This window comes from Mastigoproctus giganteus, chromosome 8 (genome assembly GCF_048544385.1).
Source record: "Mastigoproctus giganteus isolate SK-2022 chromosome 8, ASM4854438v1, whole genome shotgun sequence".
Lineage (NCBI taxonomy): Eukaryota > Metazoa > Arthropoda > Arachnida > Uropygi > Thelyphonidae > Mastigoproctus > Mastigoproctus giganteus.
Genome location: NC_143582.1, coordinates 113,599,482 through 113,626,878, shown reverse-complemented (window position 1 = coordinate 113,626,878; position 27,397 = coordinate 113,599,482). Strand labels below are relative to the sequence as shown.

Below are 27,397 nucleotides of genomic sequence, written 5' to 3'. Positions count from 1 at the left end.
CTTCAACATCAACATTTAACATTACAGTGTGTTATTTGTATTGTGATTGACATTTCATTATTAATCCTACTTGGAGTGCAATATTTACACCAAAATGGGATCTTATACAGCATAAACCATGCTCGTATAAACCCATGAGTATACAAATAAAAGAAGTTACAATAAATCTACATCTGAACTTTGATAAAGTATTTTGGAAAAGTCATTACTTTTCCACAATACTTTTTTACCATCATGAAATATGTATACCCATTGTGTGATTTTTTTTTTTTTTTTTTTTTTCATTTCAAAACTGGAGCAGGAAACTTCCTTAATTTGTTAACAATTATATGCAATTCATTCTTCACACTGTTTGACTTTTTTTGTCAGTCTATACACTGATGACTCAAATTTGGTATTACTAAGTTCTACAATGGTCTTACATGCAATAATAAATATATGCAATAAAATTTGCCTTAGATTACATACAAACCAAACAGTATAAAAAAAAAATACATGATAACACTAATTCTTTGAATACACTATGGGCTTTACCCAGCAAGAACAACTTATCACCATCCAGTTTTCAACCACATTCAACACTTTGTATTTCTTATCTAAAAACAATTATGATATATATATATATATATATACACAGGAAACCCTTGATTAGTGCGGTTAATGAATCCTTGAAATATACCGCACATATTAAAACCGCACTAATCAAACTTAAGAAACAATGGGAATAATTATAATGAATCCTTGAAAATTATGAAATTGTAAAAATAAATTTTTTCTTACTCAATACATACCTATAATGCACTGCATAGTTCTTAAATTATTAAGGAATAAATTTAAAAAAAAGATAGTATGATTTAAATTTTATTTTTTTGCAAAAAAACTTATCTAACTTCAATTGAACAGTGGTAGCTTTCTTCCTTTCCTCCATGATTTTGCGATAACAATCAATTTGCTTATCTAACCCTTGACGAATGTTCATGCTTCTCTCTGCATTTGGATCAATCTCTAGTATGAGTTCTTTTGCTTTTTAAAGTGTATTAAATAGTTCAAGTTTTTTGAATGAAATTTCTTTGGGAGCAAATTGCTTTTCTTCTGCTTCATTTTCGTCTTCTTCCTCGTATGCATATTGATGCTCAATTTCAAGAAGATCGTCATTACTTAAGTCTTTTGAATGTGATTCCAATAATTCTCTAACATTTTCTGAATCTACTTCCTCAAAGCCGAGGTCTTTTCCAATTGTAGTAATTTCATCAATAACTTTGTTGACAGGATTAATGAAACCGCAAAAATCATTTGCGCATTCAGGCAAAAGATTCTGCCAGACTGCTCTCATGCAGCTGTTCGTCATTTCTTCCCACGATTTGTGTATGTTCTCAACTGCTTCTTTAATATCGTAATATTAAAGAAGTTTAATATTAATAATAAAAGAGCAAATTTCAGTTTCAGAGTGGTGTAGGATGCTGCTGTCAAGCATTTTGGAGTCGATTCCCATTCATTTAAGTTAGAAGACCCTGGTGAGTGCGTGTCACGTATTTGCCGCTTCAGACGCTGTTGTGAGTTGTCAAGCACCGCAAGAAAAAAACAGTGCACTAATCAAATTTGACAACGCATATATTAAGGGGATAGTATCAAAAAAATTTTGCGCACTAATTAAAACCGCATCGTTCAAAACCGCATTAATCAAGGGTTTCCTGTATATATATATATATATATATATATATATATATTTTTTTTTTTTTTTTTTTTTTTTTTTGGAAGTCTAAGTCATTCCAAAATTAAGGGAAATGAACAAGCAGACAGCAACAAGATCATTCAAAACCTCTCATTTCCATGTTCTGAATTATATTAAAATCATATGAGAACTTTGCTTTCAAAATGGCAGCCATCCTGTTACAGTCAAACTATAAATAAACTCTAATGAAATTAAATGATGGCCATCTAGTCTGTAAAGTAAGGTGAGCAGAAGTAGCTAGCTTGACTCCGAATTGGCCATAGCCACCTTACTTTTTTTATGTAAACCCCAAACACGAGAGGTATTAGAACCTATAGTACTTAGTACCATGCTTGGGTTGGAGGTTGAGAAGACGAAAGAAGATATATGTTGATATTGGACTTGAACTTCTGTAGACTGTAATTTTCAGTCTATTTGAACTTCTGTAGACTGTAAAATTACAGTCTACAGAAGTTCAAGTTCAAGTAAATATGTATGAAGGAAGGTTGTTCCAGAAAACGGCAGTTGAATGAATAAACGAAGAAGATGAAAAGTTGGTTCTGTGAGTTTAAAGTTGGACAGTAAATGGATGTTGGCTGGTGGCTGCACATGTTCGGACTGTTTTGAAAGAGAGAGCGGGAATTATAGAAGCCAATTCAGAATAACAGTGCCCATGGAAGTATCTGTAAAAAAGGCATGCAGCAGAAACAGTACTTCTATGAGACAGCGAGTGGAGAGACTCTGTTAGAGAGGAATCATTAATTAACCTAACTGCCCTCTTCTGAATGGAATCAAGAAGCCTGAGAGAGGTTTTGGGGGCACCACCCCAGATGTGGGAACAATATTCCATGTAGGGCAGACTTGCAATTTATACAGAGTGAGCAGCTGTTTGGAAAAAAAATAACACTGAGAGCAAAAGAGGAAACCAAGTTTTTTAGATGCAGAGGAAGCAATATTTCTAATGTGCTTGTGCCAAGAGAGATTAGAAGTCAGGGTAATCCCAAAAGAGATATATCATTTTGCCTAGAAATCAGAGTGTCACCAAAGATAAGCATAGGTGGAATGCAATGTGCTATCATCGGCAAAACTATGGATAGAGGAAAAGAGTGGGGGAAAGAACTGAACCTTGGGGGACACCAGCATTAGTGGAGAAGTTAGAAAACAGAGAGCCATCTACCATCACCCTCAGTGAACGATCAGAGAGAAAACTGGATAACCAATTACAAAAAACAGTTGGCAAACCATAAGATGGAAGTTTGTTTAGAAGACCTTTATGCCAAACACAATCGAAAGCCTTTGAGATGTCAAGGACAACTACTGTTGTTTCACCGAACTTTTCCATTGAATTAGTCCATAAATGGGTAACGTAAGCCAGAACTTACTAACTTACTAACTCATGCATACCAAAAGCTGGAGACCTTCTGTGGCGTAGATATTGTAATGACTTGCTTACAATACCTTCCACACATCCTAATTGAATATATATAATTTAAACAGAGAACAGTGACTCTTTTTTTAGATTCCCATCAATCAAGTCAGTTCTGTGTACTTAAATATCTTTTGGCAGTCGAAGACTTCCAAAAGATATATAAAAAAAAAACACATGCAACGGTTTACATTTCCCAAAAATATTTAAATCCACTTATAAATCTGCAGCTTAGCACATTATGGCCAAAGTTTCCTGTAAACCACAAAAATTAAAAACAACCAACCAACCATTCATTCGTTGCCTCCAAGAAAACTTTTGAAAAGAGAAGTGTATGCAACTGAATGTTGTGCAAAAATGAAAACTGTTAGATAAGTTTGCTTTGGTAAAAAAAAAAAAAAAAAAAACTATCAGCTATTGCAAAAAGCAAAGATAAACTTAAGGAGTTTTTAAAGGGTCTAAGCAGTGTGATTTTTTTGTAAAAAAATAGGTGCCGGTACTCATTCTTTGCTATCAGGAAAAATTGAAAATTAGAAGGATATGAAAAATACTCTGAAATTTTTTTTTTCTAATCTTGTTACTTTAGTAGTAATGTTTTTAGAATTAATAGATTAACAGTAGCCACTGGCAGAGGTGGAAGTGATTCTTGCACTGCTTCTATTCAAATGAGCAGAAGTCTGAAAAACAAGATGCAGGATATTTCAGAGACTGCTGGTAGTCATTGCGTTACAAGTAAACACATGGGTTGTGTTAGGGTAGCTAAGAATAGAAACAGGTGCATGTATACCTGCGTGTACACCAATGCTAGGAGTTTGGTAAATAAATTTGATGAATTTGAGGTATTGCTCAAAACATCAAAGGCAGATATTGTTGGGATATCAGAGACGTGGTGTCACACAGATATAAGTAATGCGGAACTGGAATTTGGGGAATACAATGTATATAGAAAGGATAGACAGGACAGGAGGGGAGGAGGGGTTATGCTATTAATTAAGAAACACATAAAGTCAAAGGAAGTGAAGCCAGTTGACATCGATGGACAGGGCAGTGTCGAGTCAGTTTGGTGTGACATAAGCATAGGGAAATCAAAATTGAGAGTAGGAGTGTGCTATAGGCCTAATGACTCTGATGAGTATAATAATATATTGTACAGGGAAATAGAGTGGGCCAGTAAATCAGAGAGTCTTATAATGGGGGATTTTAATTTCCCAGATATTGACTGGAATTTGTGGGTTGGTCACTCGCACACTAGCAAGGCTTTTGTGGATTTATTGGATGATTGTTTTCTACATCAGCATGTTCGTGAGGCAACAAGAGGGAGCAATACTCTTGATCTGATTATCAGTAGTGATTCTTCATGCATTAAGAACCTGCAGATAAATGAACCACTAGGTGGCAGTGATCACAGTGTGTTGAAGTGGGATTTACTCAAGGAGGTAACTACCATCAGAGGTAAAGGGAAGGGTTTTTGTTTTCGTAAAGGCGACTATGATGGTCTGAGACAGTATTTAAATTCTATACAGTGGGACCAACTGATGATGTTACCAACAGCAAACTCAAAATGGGAAGCATTCAAGGAACTAATCTTGGTGGCTACCAGGCTTTACATACCAACTAAGAAATATTGTTCAAGGTTTAGGCCTAAATGGTTGTCTGATGGACTAAGGAGACATGTGGCAGAGAAGAAAAATGCATGGGATACATACAAATTAATGGGTGACATGGAAGCCTATGATAGATATAAGTTGGTCTGTAACCAAGTCACAAAGGAGATTAGGCAGCCAAAGGCAGACTACGAAAAATCCTTGGCAAAGGATGCAAAGAAAAACAGAAAGGAGTTCTTTACATACTTGAACTCGAGAAGGAAAGGGATGAATCAGATTGGTCCACTGGATATTGATGGTTCAACAGTTGAGGATCCTGCTCAGGTGGCTAACAATCTAAACGAGTATTTTGCATCTACATTCACGCATGAGGAGTTATTCAGGAAGGAGAATGATGTAGGTAAAGTAAACATTGGCAGTGAGCTGGATGATTTTGTAATAACTGAGAGGAAAGTGGAGGAGAGATTGTTGAGGATAAACATAAAAAAGGCACCTGGGGTGGATGGGATCTATCCAGTTATATTAAAGGAGGCAGCAAAGGAAGTATGCAAACCCCTAGCCATAATTATGAGAGCTTCTTTGGACTCAGGGGAGGTACTCATAGACTGGAGATGTGCAAATGTAACCCCAATTCACAAAGGAGGATCAAAGGCTGACACAAGTAATTATAGACCTGTTAGTTTAACTTCTGTTCCAGGTAAATTAATGGAGGCACTGGTTAAAGAAGCACTGCAGGATCATCTAGACAAGAATTCAGTTATAGCTCAGACGCAGCATGGTTTTGTTAAGGGCAGGTCTTGCCTGACCAATTTGATTGGATACTATGATGTAGTCACAAAAGAACTGGATGCAGGGAATAACTTTGATATTATATATTTGGATCTTAGAAAGGCTTTTGATACTGTTGCACATGGTAGACTGCTGCACAAATTGGAGCAGTGTGGCATTGGAGGCAAATTGCTGCTATGGATAAGGGGATGGTTGAGTGGCAGAAGACAGAGAGTGGTAATCAATGGACACTGCTCAACGTGGACTAATGTTATTAGTGGAGTTCCTCAAGGTTCAGTGTTGGGTCCATTGTTGTTTTCGGTGTTTATGAATGATCTTGATGATGGGATATCAAGTTTAATGTCTAAGTTTGCAGATGATACAAAGGTTGGCAGGGTCGTTCAGGACACTACTGACGCTATTCTGCTGCAACAGGATCTGGAAAGGTTGAACAGATGGGCTGAGAGGTGGCAAATGAAGTTTAACATTGACAAATGTAAAGTACTACATATGGGTAACAGTAACCCCAGAGCAATGTATCAACTCTGCGGTACTACACTGACAGTGGTGGAGAATGAAAAGGACCTGGGGGTAATTGTGCAGGCAGATATGAAGGTCTCTGAGCAGTGCAGACGAGCTGCAAGAGTAGCTCATGGTGTCTTGTCAATGATATACAGGAATTTTTCTAGCAGGGATAAGGAGGTGATTATTCCCTTGTATAAGGCAATGGTTAGGCCACATCTTGAGTACTGTATACAGGTCTCGAGGCCTCATTTCAAGAAGGATGTAGAGCTGCTGGAACGGGTACAGAGAAGGGCAACAAGATTAGTAAATGGAACAAAGGGTTGCTCTTACGAAGAAAGGCTTAAGTTTTGCAAATTACAGAGTCTGGAGACTAGGCACCGGCGAGGTGATCTGATAGAGGTGTATAAGGCTTTGAATGGTTTGAGCATGCTCAATGCCACTGGGATTCTTCATCTTTCTCAGAATAATCACCTCAGAGGGCATAAATTCAAATTGAGGAAGGACGGATGTCGGATAGATGTGCGGAAATTTGCCTTTGGCCAGCGGGTGGTTGGTTGGTGGAACCGACTTCCATCACTTGTTGTTGAAGTTGATAGCCTAAACAAATTTAAAGCTCAACTGGACAGGTATTTCGAACGAACGGAGGGGTGAAATGGGAGAGGGTTTTTTTTTTTTTTTTTTTGGCTGATGCTGAATAAGCTTGCTTTCTTGCATCATATGCCTCTACTAATGCTAATGCTCATGCTAAGAACGACAAATTAAGTGTATTAACACACAGTTTATTAAGCATAAATATATTATTGAAGTATATAAAAAAATAATGTATTTGGAAAATTAAATGCACTAGGCATAATCCTTATGGGTTTTGATAATTAACTATATAATATCGGTGTAAATACACCATAGTTAACCCATATATTTGAGCTACGGTTGTAGCGTAGAAGGCATCGTTTTAAATGTATCTCATAATGTGGTTGCCTTCACAACAAGATAGCTGCTATTGAATTACTTCAAATAAATAACGCTTCTCTAGTAGAGAAGACTACTGTTATTTATTTTCAGCGTACCACCACCCAGACGATCGTTTCGAAGCTTTTTGGCTCCGTCATCAGTGGGCGGGTAGGTAATACAATATGCCATCTCAGTTGCGAAGTTATATCCACATTATGAGAGATGCCAGAAGGGTGTGGTGGTAATGTATTTGGAAAATTAAATGCACTAGGCATAATCCTTATGGGTTTTGATAATTAACTATATAATATCGGTGTAAATACACCATAGTTAACCCATATATTTGAGCTACGGTTGTAGCGTAGAAGGCATCGTTTTAAATGTATCTCATAATGTGGTTGCCTTCACAACAAGATAGCTGCTATTGAATTACTTCAAATAAATAACGCTTCTCTAGTAGAGAAGACTACTGTTATTTATTTTCAGCGTACCACCACCCAGACGATCGTTTCGAAGCTTTTTGGCTCCGTCATCAGTGGGCGGGTAGGTAATACAATATGCCATCTCAGTTGCGAAGTTATATCCACATTATGAGAGATGCCAGAAGGGTGTGGTGGTAATGTATTTGGAAAATTAAATGCACTAGGCATAATCCTTATGGGTTTTGATAATTAACTATATAATATCGGTGTAAATACACCATAGTTAACCCATATTATAACAAAATATATGGGTTAACTATGGTGTATTTACACCGATATTATATAAAAAAATAAGTAAAATGTGAGTAAAATAAGTAAAAAATAATAACATAAGTAAAAATAATTTCATAATAATGTTTTTGTAGAATATTCCAAATTTTTATTAAGTTCTCATCCGACACCCTATGCCAAGGGTGGCAACCTTTTTTGAGTGAAGAGCCATTTTTGATCTAATTAAAAAAAAAAGAGAGAATCCGAAGAGCCGCACCTCAGCTCAAGCTGGGCGGGAGGCGATGGAATAGAGTGGGAAGGTGTTTATTAAAAAAATATATATATATTTTGAAATATTATTTATTACTACTGAAAAAAATTAACAAACATCCAATTAGATACAAATTAATGTGACTTTTGCTGATGAACTTCTTGAGCAAGTCTCTCAACATCATCAAGTATGTCGTAATTAAACATGCTCGCATCGTTCAGACAACGGTTTCTTGATTTATTTTTAATATAGTTCATGTTCAAAAATATTTGCTCGCAGAAATACGTTGAACCAAAACTGAGAGAAGTTCAAATGCAAATATTTTCCAATTTTTATATATGGGTCCGGTAAGCTACTCCATGCATCGAACACAATTTGGTCTGCATTTTAACGTTATCTATTGCCATCCATTTGTGTAGAATTGCAAAGGTAGCCTTTTGCTTCTCCAAATCCTCAATTTCAGTTTTAAGGCACTTTAGTCTTGCACTCCACATGTCCTTGATTTTTAAGTCCTCTAACTCCATTTCAAACTGTGCCTCATGTGAGCTGTAAAGTTAAATAGCCGCAGTTACATATTAAAAGAGCTGCATGCGGCTCGTGAGCTGCAGGTTGCCGACACCTGTCCTATGCCAACTTCTTTTCTTCCTCTTTATGTGTCGGTTGCTGAATGAAGTTTCTGAAGCAGCTACAAATCGACATATTTTGCTGGATCGAAGCGGGTCAGCGGTGGGCATACAGTTTTAAGAAACAGTAGTGAAGAAACTGTTTTTGTCATCAACGAAGCACTGGTTGGGCTGGCAATCAGATTAATTTGTGAAAATCCTCGTTCACATTCACTTGATAAAATTGGTGTCATACTCAGAGCGTTCATTAAATGCTTCAATTCTTTTGAAACCTTATCAATTAGGTATCCACGAATTGCATCTCTTTCATTTAACTGTAACCTAATTGACAATTTTCTAACTTCACTTTCACAAAATGCCAACAATTCATGTTTAGAAGGATTAATACCTTCATTGTCCTCGTTTTCCTTCTCTTGTCATTGCTATTGTCACTAGTGCTTAAATTTGAATTTTTTTTTTTTTTTCTTTTTTTTTGAAACTGTCCGAAATGTCAGTGTCATTCCGATATTCATGTACTGTGGCCATGTAAACAAAGTAAGGAAAATTTACAGAAAAATGTGGATAACGCACTTCCACGAAACAACAGATGGTTATTTGTTGGGGTAAAAGAAAATCACTTTTCTAATTCTCGAACGGGGTGCTTACTGTTGATTCGCAAAGGTGCCCAATGTACAGCCTGCGAGGAAAGTGAACTAAAACAGCATTTTAAATTTTGTTATTCATCAAAAAAATTTTCTTATTAAATGTTTTGTTTGAGTAAATGTAATTTTGTATTTGTACTTAATAAAATTTTCGAATATTTTCAATTTTACTTTTACATGCAAAAGATATGGAAAATGTAACACACTAAAGAAATCTAACTTTGAATTTTTTTGAATACGGCCTCTGTACGGGAAAAGGTTGGACACCACTGCAGTAGAAGGTGGGCCAGAGCCCATTGTGAATACACCTTGATCTGCTCACTCTTGACTAGCACGACTCCTCCATATGAGGGACAGGTGGTCAGATAGGTTTTACCAGGTACCACTAAGTTGTAGAATGCTTTAGCTCGCTTAATTCGAGCAGCAGCACTAATTGTCTGAAGGCCAGAAATGCGAACAGTGCGTACCGAGTTGATTCTCTCCTAATCCGTTCGCTATATGAAAATTTTCTTCGCTCAATGGAAACTATTTTAAATGTAACTTCCTAGGGGAATTCAAAATAATTTGATTTAAAAGGACTTCGTTAAACAGAGGTCCGACTGAGTAATTTAGAATTATAAAAATGGTTATACAGTTTTATATAGAAAATATCTTAAAAATAGACAGTAAAAAATGCAAATTTAGTTAAATAATTTTAAGCTTATTTGAATAGTAGGTAAACATGTGAAAAAAATTTACAGAATATAACAAATTTCGAAGTGCACTGCATCCAAATATCACACGTCACTGTTAATAAAGGTGCTGGTACGCCGTACCGTTGCGTACCATCCCAAAAAAAAAAAGAAAGCACTGGATCTAAGTACTCTGAAGATGCACCAATATATCAGCTTCCTTTGACTGGCTCTGAATAGTTTTTCCAAGCACCATTATATGGTCACAATAAATTATCTTCTGCTAACTATGCTATGTATTAACTAATAAAAGTCAAGTTAAATAAATTAACTAAATGCTTGTTTTTTATTGTTTAACTTTATTTTGGTTTAAATTTTCAATTATGTGTGGTACAAATGGGATTGAAAACCTTTCGATTTAACAGATATTTGATAATAACATACACATTCTCCTCCCTTTTAGTCCATAAAATTGAAGTCTTATTGTATTTATGATCTGACTCAGCTGGGCAGTTGTTTTTCTTTTCCGACTTTTGTGTCCACTGAATTATTGTGTCAATTCCATGTCAAAGTAATCTTCCTTGTTTAGTTTAGCATTAATTTTTTATTGCAAATAAATGTTTGAAACTCAATTCACAAAAGTATATTTTATATTGTTGGAAGTAAATTCGGGAAAGAATTCCAACAAAAGTGGGTAATTCAGTCAATGTCCGGTCCAGAACATGTTATTCTACATGAATGGAAACTACTTTTATGTAATTGCCATTTATTGTATGAAAATATTGTTCCTGTGGATTTTAGGTAAATCACAAATATCCATACTGAATGGATTTGCCTCTAGATCAATCAACCTTTTACTTGTATCTGGAGTACCAATAATCATAGGTCATTATTAATAGTAATGTCATTTATACTAACAGGACTGTAAATGTGTATGAAGGCTTGGATCAAAACGTTCGCAGGCTGAACTAATAATTGAGAAAGAATGAAGCTTAAGACTATTCAGATGGTTCTCTTTCAAGGTAGCGTCCTCAACACTATACACCCATTCCAAAACTTCTACAACTTCTGGCAACATTCTTGATAAGCAATTCTTTGGAATTGCCAATTGTGCCTCTGTCATACTCCAAATAATTTCCTCAGCCATTGTAAATTAGTGATCTTTTAAGGGGAACTTTAAGCTTCTGAAACATTAAGTTCATTGTGTAACTCAGAAACCTTGATTTAAAACTTCCATTTTAGCAGTTTCACCTTACTTCAGTGTAAAACAGTGATATTAAGATCATTATTCTCACATCTGCCATTGGTTCTTTTATCTGTTGTCACATCATCACCTTCTCACATGTCATATATGTGTTTTCCAGTGTCTCAGCAGTGTCAATCTATCAGGAATACCCCAGTGAAAGGTTCTAAAACCAATTGTATTATTGTATACTGATTTTTGTGTCTTATTTACTTGGTTTTGAAAATAAAGTTGGTGTCTCCACCTGTGAAGATGCAGGAGAAAGCTAGGAATCCAGAGGTCCCCACTTCTGAAACAAAATTTAAAATTTGAAGTTGCTCATTTTGAAGTTTATGAGCAGCTTATGTTGGAACTGAACAAAGAATTTTGCCTGCAACATTAAAAACAATTGTCGCTAATAAACAATAATATAAATATATTGCAAAATTATCAGTGCCTTACACAATTAAATGTTTGAGAACCAGGTTAAATAATCTAATAATGAAATATCTTACTGAAAGTGTAAATGTTATTATTCTGATCTGCAAGCCAAGGGAATTAATGTGGATTCCATTTTGATAAAGTAGGAGGCTAACTGTTCTCAAAGTGGATGCAGATAGAATTTTCTTCAAGTAAGGGCTGATTAGATATATCTAAATTAGTGACTTAGCACTAGTGAGACAATTAGGACTAGTGAGACTGCATATTGTATTCAGGTATGGAGGCAGCATCTAAAGAAAGGCTTTACACTTCTTTAAAGGTCTAAAGTCACATGACTCATCTGGTGAGAATTTCATATTTTTTCTCCTAGGTTTCAAAGGTTTTTTTCTTTTGCATGTTGAATCATTGAGAAAAGCTATAGCATATATACTTGTAATAGAAATAGCCTGGTATTACTGTGTTAGCTCATGTGAGGTTTCAGTGTTACTGGCAGAATTAATGAATTTACATATTTATACTATCTGAGGCAGTTCCAGAACATTATTAGAAAGTTAAATCAGATCCAATCTGGCATGCAAAACCTGCAAAAAAGTTTAATCATTACTTAAGAAAAATCTCAACAGAATAATGTTTGAGGAATATTCTCAGAATATTTTTGTCTACAGGGAATATTCTCCTCTTGCATCACTAAAACCTCAAATTAGTTATTTTGTATTGGGACCTTTGGTAATAAACTGTTATTGATTGATTGATCATATTTATAAACTCCTTTTTTTTTTTTATTATAGGTTTTTGAGCTTCATATTGGGCATGCAGGGCCTTCCCATTGAAAATTGCCCTGACATTCTTCAAAGGCGTCTTTTATATATTAACAAATATATATTTCTATTGGGAGAGTGTGCTAAAAGTCATTCTTCTTTTAGCAAAAACCAAACTGATGCTTTCTGCAATCTTATTAGTGCTATTATTTATGAAGTGGAACAGATCGTTTTAAAAGGTAATCTGTGTGTATGCACACACACATTTTTATATACTTAAGTTCACGCTAAGGTGACATGTAAATTCAGCTCAGGGTCCTACTATAGGAACGGGTTTGCGATCCCAGGCATACCCGAGCTACAACTGATATCTTGTATTGTCTTTAAGCTGTCCTACACTGTTTGTTCTTATTTCTCCGAAATTGTTAGGGTAATCCGAGGATGTAGGAAAAACTATTTCTTATTTGTACTACTATATTTTTGCCTTTATGGAGTTCAGGTTCTATTATTCCTACTCTATTAGTTTTTATTCTTCTTATTATCTGCACGTTTCTCTTTGCATTAACTTAATTTTAATTAATTAATTAATTATTTTTACCATATCCATCACCTAGGGGTCACCACATATATACTCACTAGAGGGATTATTATTTCATGACGACTAGTTGTTACATTATGTCCTGGATATGGTAGATATGCCTTATACTTTACATTTATTCTTATTTTAATTATTAAATTGCATTCTCTTTCGGGTCAACGATGTTTAATATATGCTTACATTTATACTATCTTTCTTTTGATTCTAAAAATTTTAACTACCTATCTTTAATTGGTTTAGATTCAAATTACTTAATCTCTGAATTTATATATCTTAGCAGATATTGATCATTACAGAAACAGAGAATTCCTTATCGTTTTTTGCCTTCAGTCTGGGTGTTTGGCCCCAGTTGAAGTCACCTAGATTGTGGGTAGACAACGATAAGTTTTATATATATATATATATACAAATATATATATATATATATATATATAAATATATATAAATATATATATATAAATATATATATATATATATATATATATATATATATATACAAATATATAAATATATATAAATATATATATATATAAATATATATAAATATATATATATATAAATATATATATATATATATATATATATATATATATATATATATATATATAAATATACAAATATATACAAATATATATATATAAAGTATTACTTTAAAGTAATATTTGACAGGTGCTCCCAAAACGAGCATTTGCAACCTTTATACAACAGTTTTGGTAAACACGACAATTATGGCTGAAATGTTATCAGAAGCCCTCCATTTGCTGCAGTTTATCATTTTCAATGGAAAACAAACTGAAAAGTTCACAAGGTGCAAACTAATATTTAGTTGAACCGCCTCTGGCCCTCATGACAGCAGCACACCGTCGAGGCATTGACAAGAGCAATTTCTGAAGATAATCAACTGATATGTTGTGGTTCCAAACAGTTCACGATACCAACAGTTCCCTATAGGATTCGGGTCTGGGCTGTTTCCTGGCCACTAAGAGTTGTAATGGACCGTTGTTCCAGCCATTTTTTCACCTGTAACAAATGTAAACACATTACTGTTGAACCTCTAATGCAGAAATGAAGCCCAATTAACTACAGAAATGCTTACTGAATCGTCCCGAAAGATGCAGTTACTTGGCAGGTTGAAATGGTCTCTAATGGTTGGCAGCAATTTTCTTTAAAATATATAGCCAGGTATCCATGGCATTTATGAAACCTTTTATAAACTACAGGTGTCCTACTCCACAATACGAAATGCTCTCCCATATCATTTGATTGATAGGGAATTTTGCTGTAGACACCATACAGTCTGGATGGTATTCTTCACAATGTCTACGGCAAATCGTTTGTCTCCCATCAGAGCCATACAGGTTGAATTTCTTCTCATCCAAGAAAATAACTGACTTCCGCTGCTTAGGGGTTCATTTGACTTGCTCCTTACACCAAATTAATCAGGCCTTTTTCATTTTTTGTGTGAGGAGGGGTTTCTTCTTAGGACAACAGGCCGCAAGTCCATTTTTGAAGAATCGTCTTCGGACTGTTACTGCACTTGCTACCACTCCTGTATATTCTTCCCATTTACTTTTCAGCTTTGACGAAGAAGCTTTACGGTTTTTAAGGCATAAGTGCTTCAAAACGTGGTCCTGTTTTGGCGTAGAGACTCTTTTGCATCTGGTTCCTTTTTTCCTATCAGCAGAACCAGTATTCTTGAGTTTGGAAAGAAATCTACTCACTGTCAAATGATTACAAGACAGTCTATAAGGGCGCCTCCGTAGCCAGGTGGGAAGGAGCAGCAGTGCGTAGCACACGCTTCTTGATTAGACCGGGGTTCGAGCCCATCACCACCAAATACGGAGATGCGGAAAGGTCAGGGAATGACCACCGCACCGGAGCAATATGGCCTTAGTTGCTAATGCTCCTAAAAACCAAATAACAACAACAACAGTCTATAAGCAATATAATGAGAAGAACATCCTTCCTAACAGAAAGCAACAATAACACTCTTTCTTAGTGGCGTAAACTGCACATAACTCATGAAACAAGCATGGAATGACTGCAACTCTTACAGAGTGTGCTTTTACAGCTGAAAGTATCAGCTACGCATCTCAATCTTATCTGATGCAATCTGTAAGAAATATTCCCATATACAGTAAACATTTCTCAGGAACGTAACCCCCGCAAATAGCAGGGGTTACGTTCCTGAGAAATGTCGCGAATACTGAGTTATGGCTCCCATAGTAATAAAGGGGTTCCGTTCCAAAGTATGAAATATATAAGAAAAACTAGTCCAAAATTTTGTCTATGTATGTATTATATTAGTATTAGTATTGGCCGCATGGTGCAAGAAAGCCTATGGTTTATGCTGCACCAGCCAAAAAAAAAAAAAAAAAAAATCCGAACAAAACAATGATAAAAACAAAAAATAAATAAATAAATAAAATAAATAACTAAATAATAATAATTAATAAATAAATAAAAAATAAAATAAAAAATAAATAAAAAAGGAAATTAAACCTATCATCCTATGCGCTTCCCTTACCCGAAAGTACTATCCAGATGACCTTTGAATTTCCCCAAACCGTCGGAATCTACCACCCATGAAGGCAACTTATTCCAGTAATTTATAACTCGCTGGCTAAAATAAAACTTCCTGCAGTCCAATCTAAACATTTCCCCCCGTAACTTGAATTTATGTTCCCTAGTTCTAGCATCATTTATAATCTTGAAAATTTTGTCCTCATTCATTTTACTGATGCCTCTCAGAGCCTTAAACACCTCAATCAAATCTCCTCTAAGGTGTCTAGTTTCCAAACTCTGCAACCCACATATTCGAAGTCTTTCTTCATAAGGACGCCCTTTTGCCGATCTCACCAGGCAAGTTACCCTTCTTTGCACCCTTTCAAGAAGCTCGATGTCTTTCTTTAGGTGCGGTCTCCATACTTGAACACAGTATTCCAAGTGTGGTCTAACATAAGCCTTATATAATGGGATTATCACGTCCCTATCTCTACTTGCAAAAGTTCGATAGGTCATCGATAGGACACCATGGGCCTTCCTTGCAACCTGTTTACAATGCTCAGAGAATTTCATGGCTGACCGTATCGTAACACCCAAGTCCCTTTCCTCCAGTACTGGGTTTAGTTGAACTCCACCAAGTGAATAAGGTTTTTTGGGATTACTGTTTCCCAGGTGTAATACCTTACACTTTGTTGGATTAAAGCACAGCTGCCATTTTTCTGACCATTCCTGAAGTCTATCTAGGTCTCTCTGAAGAAGCTCAGCTTGACAGTGATCATTAACTACTCTACCAATTTTAACATCATCTGCAAATTTAGACATCACGCCCTCTATCCCTTCATCAGTGTCGTTTATGAAAATTAAAAACAACAGTGGTCCTAATACTGATCCTTGGGGAACCCCACTTCTTACATCAACCCAATCTGAGGAATAGCCATTTATCACAACCCTCTGCCTCCTGCCCTGAAGCCATCCTTCTATCCATCTAAGGATTTTCCCAGTGATTCCAACTTGTTCCAGCTTATAAAGCAACCGCTCATGTGGGACTGAGTCAAAAGCTTTGCTGAAATCTAAATAAACAATGTCGAAATTATCCCCTAAATCCAGCTCGTGAGTGACCCTTTCGAAATAGCGAACCAGATTTGTTAAACATGATTTTCCCTTTACAAAACCATGCTGAGTATCCTTGAGAATTTCAATTCGATCCAAATGATCCTGAATTCCACTCTTGATCATTGCCTCCATGATTTTCCCTACTACTGAAGTCAGACTGACAGGTCGATAATTTCCAGCTTCACTTTTAGAGCCACCCTTATGTATGGGAGATACATTTGCACTTTTCCAATCCAAGGGAATCTCCCCAGAGTCTAGTGATGCTCGCATAATTAGTCTCAATGGTTCAATGCACTCGCTTGCCGCCTCTCTTAAGATTATAGGGTATATTCTATCAACTCCAGGAGCCTTACTGGTCTGTAGGCTCGAAAGTTTTTTCATTAAATAATCTTGCGAAATTTCAATATCATTAATTACATATTTTTTAACTTCGCTCCCACAATTTCCCATTGCCACAAAAGGCTTTTCATTTGTAAATATCGATGCAAAATAACTGTTGAGTTCATCTGCAACGGCAGCTGGTGTATTTATTACTATCCCCTTTCCCTTACGTAACGGTCCGATCTGGTTTGTCCTACTCTTCTTGGCATTTATATATGTGAAGAATTCTTTATCCCCCCTCTTTGCTCTGTTTGCTAGTGATTTCTCATAAACTGCCTTTGCCTGTCGAACCTTTTCTGTGGCTCTATTACACATCACCTTGTAGCTGTTATAGGCTTCAGTACTTTTTATTGCTCTGTAACCTTTCCATGCCACCTTTTTCTGCTCAAGTAATGCGGCAACTTCACTATTCATCCAACTTGGAACCCTTCTCGTGGAGTATTTTTTTTAATGGTATATACGCATTCAAGGCATCTGTGATTAATGTTTTAAAAGCGTACCACAGTTCAATTGTATTCATTCTCTGCGCGATATCTACCCAGTTAATAGAGGCCATGTAGTACCTTAAGGCATCGTAATTTCCTTTTCTGAAATTAAAACCCATTCCTTTGCCTTTTACTTCTGCTACCTCTCTCATCATCATCCACCGTAGAACTCCGTGATCACTTCCTGCTACTGGTTCCTCTACTGTCAGCCCTGTTATGTCATCTGATTCATGTGTGATGATGAGGTCTAGGATATTCTTTTCTCTAGTACTTTCCCTGACATGTTGATACAAATAACAGTCATCTAGTTGATTTAAAAATTTTGTTCCCCATGTCGAGTTTCCTTCCCATTTACTCCAATCAATTAGAGGCAAATCGAAATCACCCATGATAAGGCATTGACGCTTACTTGCCCATTCCATTTGCATGTAGAGGCTTTTGTCATAATCTTCACAATCACCTAGTCTGTAGATTACTCCTACTCGCATTATACCTTTGTTTCCAACTATCTCACACCATACAGACTCTATACTAGCATGTGAAATGTCTGAATCCGGGAAAGCTGTCGTCGCACTCAGGCTGCTTCTGATAAGAAGCATTACCCCACCACCCCTTCTATCTAACCTATCCTTCCTAAATACATTATACAAGCCGTACTGAAACTCATCATCCCCAATTTCCGGGTGGCACCACGTCTCTGTAAGCCCTATTATGTCCGCGTTACTTGTTTTAACCAGCAGTTCGAATTCGCTCATTTTATTGACGACACTTCTAACGTTACTGTATAAACAATTAAGATTTACTGTTCTTGTATATTTAACAACCCTAACACAACCCTTGAAGTTTTTTAGGCTCTCTTCCCTAATATTAGCTACCCGCTCACGTGAAACGTCTTTGCCCCCAGAACATCTAGATAATACGTCCAGTTGGAGTAACAGATAAGAACTCTTAACGTATGCAAGAGTTACATTGACCAATATTATCAGATAAACGCGTGTCAGTATTACCCACATCCCCCCTAACTAGCAGTTTCCCTGAACCTTTAAGGTATCCTCAATGATACTGGCAAAAACTTTTGCACCACCTTTATTTAAGTGTATCCCGTTTCTACAAAACAAATTCCTTCTACCTACAAGTGTGGACCATGCTGATAGAAATTTACCCCCTAAAGCCTTGCAGATTCCTTCAAGTCTTGAGTTAATCCACAAGGCTCTTAACATATAATCCCTCCTATCGTGTCTGGGCAGAATTGCAGACACATATACATTATGGCCTAGCTCGCGACATTTCCTCAGCATGGTCCCATTATATGTACCTTCATAATATGACTATGTACATAGACAGCACATAGTGAAATGAAAGCATATGACATCGAAATGAAAATAAGAAACAATTTAATATTAAATGTAATATTTATTAGAAATTTCAAACAAATCTTTCAAACCAGTGCCTTTGCTAGCTAAAAAACTTATCCCACCAGTGCTATCACCAGTTTCGCTAGTGTTGATAAAGGAGTTTTGCCTTTTCACGAATGATGAGTGAACTTAACGGAATTTTATTTTGAGTTCGGTCTTCTATCTACAGATTTAACGCCTTTTCCAATTTTTCTAATTTAACATCACGAGTTACAGAGCAAATTTTTGAAGCAATTAGCGCGTTTTCACTGACGCTACGGCGGATTTTTTCTTACGATTTCTTGATTGATTGTACCGTTGACTCATTGATTTTATAATGTTTTGCTACTGAGGAGACACTTTCACCATTAGAAATTTTATCTAATAACTCAATTTTATTCGCTAATGTCATCACCTTCTTTGATATTTTCACATTTCCTATGTTATTCGTAGCCATATTTTTGTACGGGTTAGAAAGAACTTGCCCACAATAAAGTCACTTTCTTCCGTTAACACACTCGAAAAAGTCTGCTTTACACTGCAAAACGGTAGATTTATCACCTTTGTAAGCATATCAATTTATAAATTGATAAATTTATTCAATTTATAAGCGTATAAACTTCCCATGGCAAGCGCATAACACATGCTGAACAAGGATTAGCGAGAACATTCACGCTCACGATTTTGTCACCCCTCATGCCCCCACCCACTGAGCCCTGTTTTGACCGGGAAAGATAATTTTAGCCACGCCCATGTTTTTTTTATGGCGGAAAATGTTCAGGGCACTTTAAAATTCACATTTTTTTAGGTTTCATTTTATATTAAATCGGCGATCGCGAATACGCGAAACTGCGAATAGCGGGGGTTTACTGTACTTAAGTTATTTGGATGACAATTGCAATTTTAAGGGGGTGATGCACTTTCTTTAAATACCAGTGTATATTACATCGATACAGAAAAGCATAATATATCTTGAACTTTATAGCATAAGTTTTAATTATATAATATCGGTGTAAATACACCATAGTTAACCCATAGATTTGAGCTACGATTGTAGCGTAGAAGGCATCATTTTAATTGTATCTCATAATGTGGCTGCCTTCACTATCTTGTTGTGAAGGCAACCACATTATGAGATACAATTAAAACGATGCCTTCTACGCTACAATCGTAGCTCAAATCTATGGGTTAACTATGGTGTATTTACACCGATATTATATAGTTAATTATCAAAACCCATAAGGATTATGCCTAGTGCATTTAATTTTCCAAATACATTACCACCACACCCTTCTGGCATCTCTCATAATGTGGATATAACTTCGCAACTGAGATGGCTTGTTGTATTAACTACCCGCCCACTGATGACGAAGCCAAAAAGCTTCAAAACGATCGTCTGAGTGGTGGTACGCTGAAAATAAATAACAGTAGTCTTCTCTACTAGAGAAGCGTTATTTATTTGAAGTAATTCAACAGTAGCTATCTTGTTGTGAAGGCAACCACATTATGAGATACAATTAAAACGATGCCTTCTACGCTACAATCGTAGCTCAAATCTATGGGTTAACTATGGTGTATTTACACCGATATTATATAGTTAATTATCAAAACCCATAAGGATTATGCCTAGTGCATTTAATTTTCCAAATAAGTTTTAATGTAAAATTAGATAGCGTAATACGTAGCACTGTATTAGCAAACTTTTAGCTTAGAATAGTATTGTCAGTTAATTAATAAAATTTATAAATCTTATTAATTATTATCATTAACTATGTATAAATATAGTGCAAACGCATCAGAAATACATAGCTATATCTGAATAAATCAGAATATTAGTAAAACGGCATCGTTTTAAGTTATATCTCATATTGTGAATACCTTCACAACGAGTTGCCATGATATTGCACTACTTCGAATAAGTAACGCTTAACCTAAGGAGAAGACTAATGTTACTTATTCTCAGATGGATACCACCACCCAGACAGCACCGTTTCAGGGCTATTTGGCCCTTCTTCGGTGGGTGGGTAGGTACCCGAGTGATGCAATGATGGCAAAACAGTTATGAAGTATAACTCCACAATATGAGAGATGCCTGATGGTGTATCATGTATTTAGACTCAAGCGTTTAGGGCATAAGCCTCAAGCTATTAAAACGATGCCGTTTTACTAATATTCTGATTTATTCAGATATAGCTATGTATTTCTGATGCATTTGCACTATATTTATACATAGTCTAGACTCCTCCATAGCTTGAAGCTTATGCCCTAAACGCTTGAGTCTAAATACATGATACACCATCAGGCATCTCTCATATTGTGGAGTTATACTTCATAACTGTTTTGCCATCATTGCGTCACTCGGGTACCTACCCACCCACCGAAGAAGGGCCAAATAGCCCTGAAACGGTGCCGTCTGGGTGGTGGTATCCATCTGAGAATAAGTAACATTAGTCTTCTCCTTAGGTGAAGCGTTACTTATTCGAAGTAGTGCAATATCATGGCAACTCGTTGTGAAGGTATTCACAATATGAGATATAACTTAAAACGATGCCGTTTACTAATATTCTGATTTATTCAGATATAGCTATGTATTTCTGATGCGTTTGCACTATATTTATACATAGTCTAGACTCCTCCATAGCTTGAGTCTTATGCCCTAAACGCTTGAGTCTTATTATCATTAATTAAATTGTATTAAACGGAAATTGTGTCCTAAACTAGTGCACAAAGTAGCGGAAGTGCTGTGGATTGGGGAGAACTGAAGGTGGCAATTCTCCAATGCATCACGGTCTAAAAAAATGTGCAAAATGTGACATGTTAGCATTAGCATTTGCAAGGACACATGATGCAAGTAAGCAAGCTTATATAGCATTAGCCAAAAAAAAAAAAAAAACCATCCCTTATTAACATTAGTAGAGGCATATGATACAAGAAAGCAAGCTTATGCAGCATCAGCCAAAAAAAAAAAAAAAAAAAAAAACTTCCACTTCTCCCCTCCGTTCGTTCCAAATACATGTCCAGCTGAGCCTTAAATTAATTTAGGCTATCAACTTCCACAACAAGGGATGGAAGTCTGTTCCACCAACCAACTACCCGCTGGCTAAATGCAAATTTCTGCACATCTATCCTACATCTGTCTTTCCTCAATTTGAATTTAGGCTGTTGAAGTTTTGCAAATTACAGTGTCTGGAGACTAGGAACCTGCAAGGTGATCTGATTGAGGTGTATAAAGCCTTGAATGGTTTGAGCATGCTCAATCCTGATGGAATTCTTTCTCTTGCTCAGAATAATCATTTGAGAGGGCATAAATTCAAATTGAGGAAAGACAGATGTAGGATAGATGTCCGGAAATTTGTCTTTAGCCAGCGGGTAGTTGGTTGTTGGAACAGACTTCCATCCCTTGTTGTGGAAGCTGATAGCCTAAATAAATTTAAGGCTCGGCTGGACAGGTATTTCGAAAAAACGGAGGGGTGAAGTGGAAGTTTTTTTTTTTTTTTTTTTTTTTTGGCTGATGCTGCATAAGCTTGTTTTCTTGCATCATATGCCTCTACTAATGCTAATATCTGGAAAATTAAAATCCCCCATAATAAGACTCTCTGATTTACTGGCCCACTCTATTTCCCTGTACAGTTTCTTATAGCACATATATAGCACACTCCTACTCTCAATAGGAGTGTGGCCTATAGCACACTCCTACTCTCAATTTTGATCTCCCAATGCTTATGTCACACCAAACTTACTCGACACTGCACTATCCAGTGATGTCGACTGGCTTCACTTCCTTGGATTTTATGTGTTTCTTAACTAATAGCATAACCCCTCCTCCCTTCCTATCCTGTCTATCCTTTCTGTAGACATTGTACTCCCCAACAGTTTTGCATTCCTTATATCTGTGTGAAACCATCCAACAATATCTGCCTTTGTTGTTTTCTGGAATACCTCAAATTCATCAAATTTATTTACCAAACTTGTAGCATTGTTGTACATGCAAGAATACATGCACCTGCTCCTATTCTTAGCTACCCTAACACAATAATTTCCCTGTGTTTACTTGTACCGCATTGACTCCCACCAGTTTCTGAAATATCCTGCATCTTGTTTTCCAGGCTGCAACATATCCCCTCGCTCCAAATGTTTGTCAAGTTCTGCCTTGAATCTATTTAAGCTATCAACTTCTACAGCGACAGATGGAAGTTTGTTCCAGCCATCAGCCACCTGCTGGCTAAAGGAAAACTTCTGCACATCTGTCCTACAACCGTCTTTCCTTAATTTGAATTTATGCCCTCTCAGGTGATTATTCTGAGCAAGAGGAAGAATCCCATCAGCCTTGAGCATGCTCAAACCATTCAAGGCTTTATACACCTCAGTCAGATCACCTCACAGGTGCCTAGTCTCCAGACACTGCAATTTGCAAAATTTAAGCCTTTCTTCGCAAGAGCAACCCTTTGTTCTGTTCACTAGTCTTGTTGCACTTCTCTGTACTCGTTCCAACAGCTCTACATCCATCTTAAAATGAGGCCTCCAGACCTATATACAGAACTCAAGGTGTGGCCTGACCATTGCCTTATACAAGGGGGTGCCTCCATAGCCAGGTGGGCAGGAGCAGCAGTGCATATCACACGCTTCTTGATTAGACCGGGGTTCGAGCCCGTGATCCCACCAAATACGGAGGATGCGGAAACATCAGGGAATGACCACCGCATATCCCCGGAGGAATATGGCCTTAGTTGCTAATGCTCCTAAAAACCAAATAACAACAACAATATACAAGGGGATAATCACCTCCTTAACCCTGCTAGAAAAATTCCTGTATATCATTGACAAGATACCATGAGCTACTCTTGCAGATGCTCTGCACTGCTCAGAAAACTTCATATCTGCTTGAACAATTACCACAGGTCTTTTTCATTCTCTACCACTGTCAGTGTGGTACCACAGAGTTGATACGTTCCTCTGCGATTACTGCTTCCCATATGTAGTTCTTTACATTTGCTATTGTTAAACTTCATTTGCTGTCTCTCAGCCCATCTGCTCAACTTTTCTAGATCCTGTTGCAGCAATGTACTGTCATTAGTGTCTTTAACAACCCTGCCAACCTTCGTGTCTTCTGCAAACTTGGACATTAAGCCTGATATACCATCATCAATATCATTTATAAATACAGAAAACAACAATGGACCCAACACTGAACCCTGAGGGACTCCACTAATAACATTAGTCCACTAAGAGCAATGTCCATTGATTACCAATCTGTCTTCTCCTACTCAACCATCACTTTATCCATAGCAGCAGTTTGCCTCCAATGCCACACTGCTCCAATTTGTGCAACAGTCTTCCATGTGCAACAGCAAAGGCCTTTCTAAGATCAAAATATATGATATCAAAGTTATTCTTTGCATCCAGTTTCTTTGTGACTACATCATAGTATCCAATCAAATTTGTCAGACAAGACTTCCTCTTAACAAACCCATGCTTAGTCCAAGCTATAACTGAAGTCTTGTTTAGATGATCCTACAATGCTTCTTTAACCAGTGCCTCCATTAATTTCCCTGGAACAGAAGTTAAACTAACAAGTTTGTAATTACCTGTCTACCCCTTTGATCCTCCTTTGTGGATTGGGGTCACATTTGCACATCTCCAGTCCATGGGTACCTCCCCTGAGTCCAGGGAAGCCCTCATAATTATGGCTAAGGATTTGCTTAGTTCCTTTGCCACCTCCTTTGATATAACTGGATAGATTCCATCCACCCCAGGTGCCTTTCTTACGTTTATCTTCAACAATTTCTCCTCCACTTTACTCTCAGTTATTACAAGATTATCTAGTTTACTGCCAGAGTTGAATATACCTCTGGCGTTCCCCTCCCTGAATAACTCCTCATGTGTGAATGTCGATGCAGAATATTCATTTAGTTTTTTAACTACCTGAGCAGGATCATCAACAGTTGAACCATTGATATGTGGTTCAACTGTTGATGAACCATCGATATATGTTTGTGGACCTTTCTGGAACAGTACATGATCTAGCCAGGGAGGATGTCTTTGTGTGCGTATGCTAGGTGCAGAGAATGTGAAGAAATTAGGCACCTACTCAGCATTCTGATGGACATCTATGAGAGTTTGAAGATTTGAGTAGCCCTCGAAAGAATTGAAATTAGTTCCCATCAAGCTCTGAGCTGCCCAACTCAATGCCAAGCTCCCTCTTGTGCACCAGGCAACACAGCAACAATATTCAGCAGAGAATGAACTGGTCCCACAGGAGCTAGTTATTGTCGGTGACTCAATTGTCAGGGAAATGGAAAATCTGTTTTGCATAAAAGAATAGGTGGAATAGGATCAGGGTGTGTCTGCCCTTGGCAAAAGTTGATGACGTAGAGCAGATATCTCTTAAGGGCAGTAATGGTATTATCGTTGTACACTTTGGCACTAATGACATTAAGTGTAGGAGATTTTCATATTTATTTAACAGAAAAAAAAAAAAAAGTCAAGAGTTAGGGTTAAATTTGAAAGTGTCTGCAGTCCTGCCCAGACACGTGATAGGAGGGAGTATATGATGAGAGCCTTGTCAATCAATTCGACCCTGGAGAGATTGTGTAAGGCTCATAGGCTAGACTTTTTCTCAGCATGTTTGTTAACAGGAGAGATTTTCTATAGGGATGGGATACACTTAAATAGAAAGGATGCAAGAATATATGCCGTTGGGTTGAAAAACTGCTAACTTGTGGGGGGGGGAATTCACAGACTAATAGATTAATGGTAGCCACAGGCAGAGGTGAAAGTGATTCTTGCTCTGGTTCTATTAGAATGACCAGCAGCCCGGAAAGCAGGTTGCTGGGAATTTCAGGAACTGCTGCGAGTCATGAAACATGTAAATACATGGGCTTTGTTAGAGTAACTAAGAGTAAGAACAGGTGCATGTATACTTGAATGTACACCAATGCTAGGAGTATAGTAAATAAATTTGAAGTGCTGGTCAAGACATCAAAGGCAGATATTGTTGGGATTTCAGAGATGTGGTGTCACACAGACATAAGCAGTGCAGAACTAGAATTGTAATTTGGGTAGTACAATGTGTACAGAAAGGATCGACATGATAGGAAGTGAGGGGGGGGTTACGATGTTAGTTAAGAAACATAAAATCTAAGGAAGTGCATCCAGTTGACATTGGTGGACAGTGCAATGCTGAGTCAATGTTGTGTGACATTAGCACTTTATTTTCTACAGCATCATGTTAGAGAGGCAACCAGAGGGAGTAAAACTCTTGATCTGATTATCAGCTCTGATTATTCATGCATTAAGAATTTATAGATAAAAGAACCACTAGGTGGTACTGATCAGAGTGTACTGATATGGGATTTACTTATAATGTAACTACCATCACAGGTAAAGGGAAGGGGTTTTGCTTTCGTAAAGGTGACTACAGCGGCCTCAGAGATTTTTTTAAATTCTGTACAGTGGTAAAAACTGATAATGTTACCAACAGCAAATTCTAAATGGGAAGCATTCAAGGACATTACCTTGGAAGCTACTAGGCTTTTTGTTCGAACTTAGAAATACTGTTGTAGGTTTAGATCCAATTGGATGAACTAATGAGACTCGTTGCAGAGAAGAAAAATGCACGTGATGCATTTTATAATGCATCACGTGCATTATAAATTATCAGACAACACAGAAGCCAATGGTAGATATAAGCCAATCTGTAATCAAGTCACAAATGTGGTAACGAAGCTAAGGCAGATTATGAGAAATCTTTGACAAAGGATGCAAAGAAAAACAGCAAAGACTTCTTTACTTATATAAACTCTAAAAGGATGAGGATGAATGAGATTGGTCCACTTGATATCAATGGTTTGGCTGTAGATAATCATTCTCAGATAGTTGCTAAACTAAATGAATATTATGCATCTACATTCACACATGAGGAGTTATTCAAGGAGCAGAAGGCCAGATGTTTATCAAACTCTAACAGGGATTTAAATGTTTTTGTAATAACTGAGAGCGAAGTGGAGGAGAAATTGTTCAAGTTGAACATAAGAAAGGCACCTGGGCTGGATGGGATCTATCCAGTTATATTAAAGGAGGCAGCAGAGCAAATTATGAAAGCTTCCTTGGACTCATGGGCAGTCTCCATGGACTGGAGATGTGCAAATGTATCATCAATTCACAAAGCGGATGAAAGGGACACAAGTAATTACAGACCTGTTAGTTTGACTTCTATTCCAGGGGAAATAATGGAGTCACTGTTTAATTCAGAGGAAGCATGGGTTTGTTAAGTGATAGTCTTGTCTGACTAATTTTATTGGATATATGACATGTTCATAGGATGCAAAAACTAATTTTGGTATCATATACTTGGATTTCAGGAAAGTTTATGATACTGTTGCACATGGAAGACTTCTGTACATATTGGAGCAGTATGGCATTAAGAGAAAGTTTCTACAATGGATAAAAGGATAGTTGAGTGGGAGAAGATAGAGAGTGGTAATCAAAGGGCACTGCTCTTCAAGGACTAATGTTATTATTGGTGTCCCCCAGAGTTCAGTGTTGGGCCCATTGTTGTTTTGTATATTTATAAATGATATAGATGAAGTTTATGTCAAAGTTTGAAAATTATACAAAA

The 27,397-nt window shown here is 36.8% G+C and overlaps 1 protein-coding gene across 1 annotated transcript in view; it reads left to right on the top strand.

The window, feature by feature from the left end:
* Positions 1–27,397, top strand: part of Epg5 (ectopic P-granules autophagy protein 5) — a 1,526,775-nt gene that overhangs the window by 1,353,859 nt on the left and 145,519 nt on the right. The window contains exon 41 of the mRNA XM_090380318.1: positions 12,335–12,543. Within this exon, the coding sequence (XP_090236444.1) occupies positions 12,335–12,543 (209 nt within the window). The remainder of the gene's footprint in view (positions 1–12,334; positions 12,544–27,397) is intronic.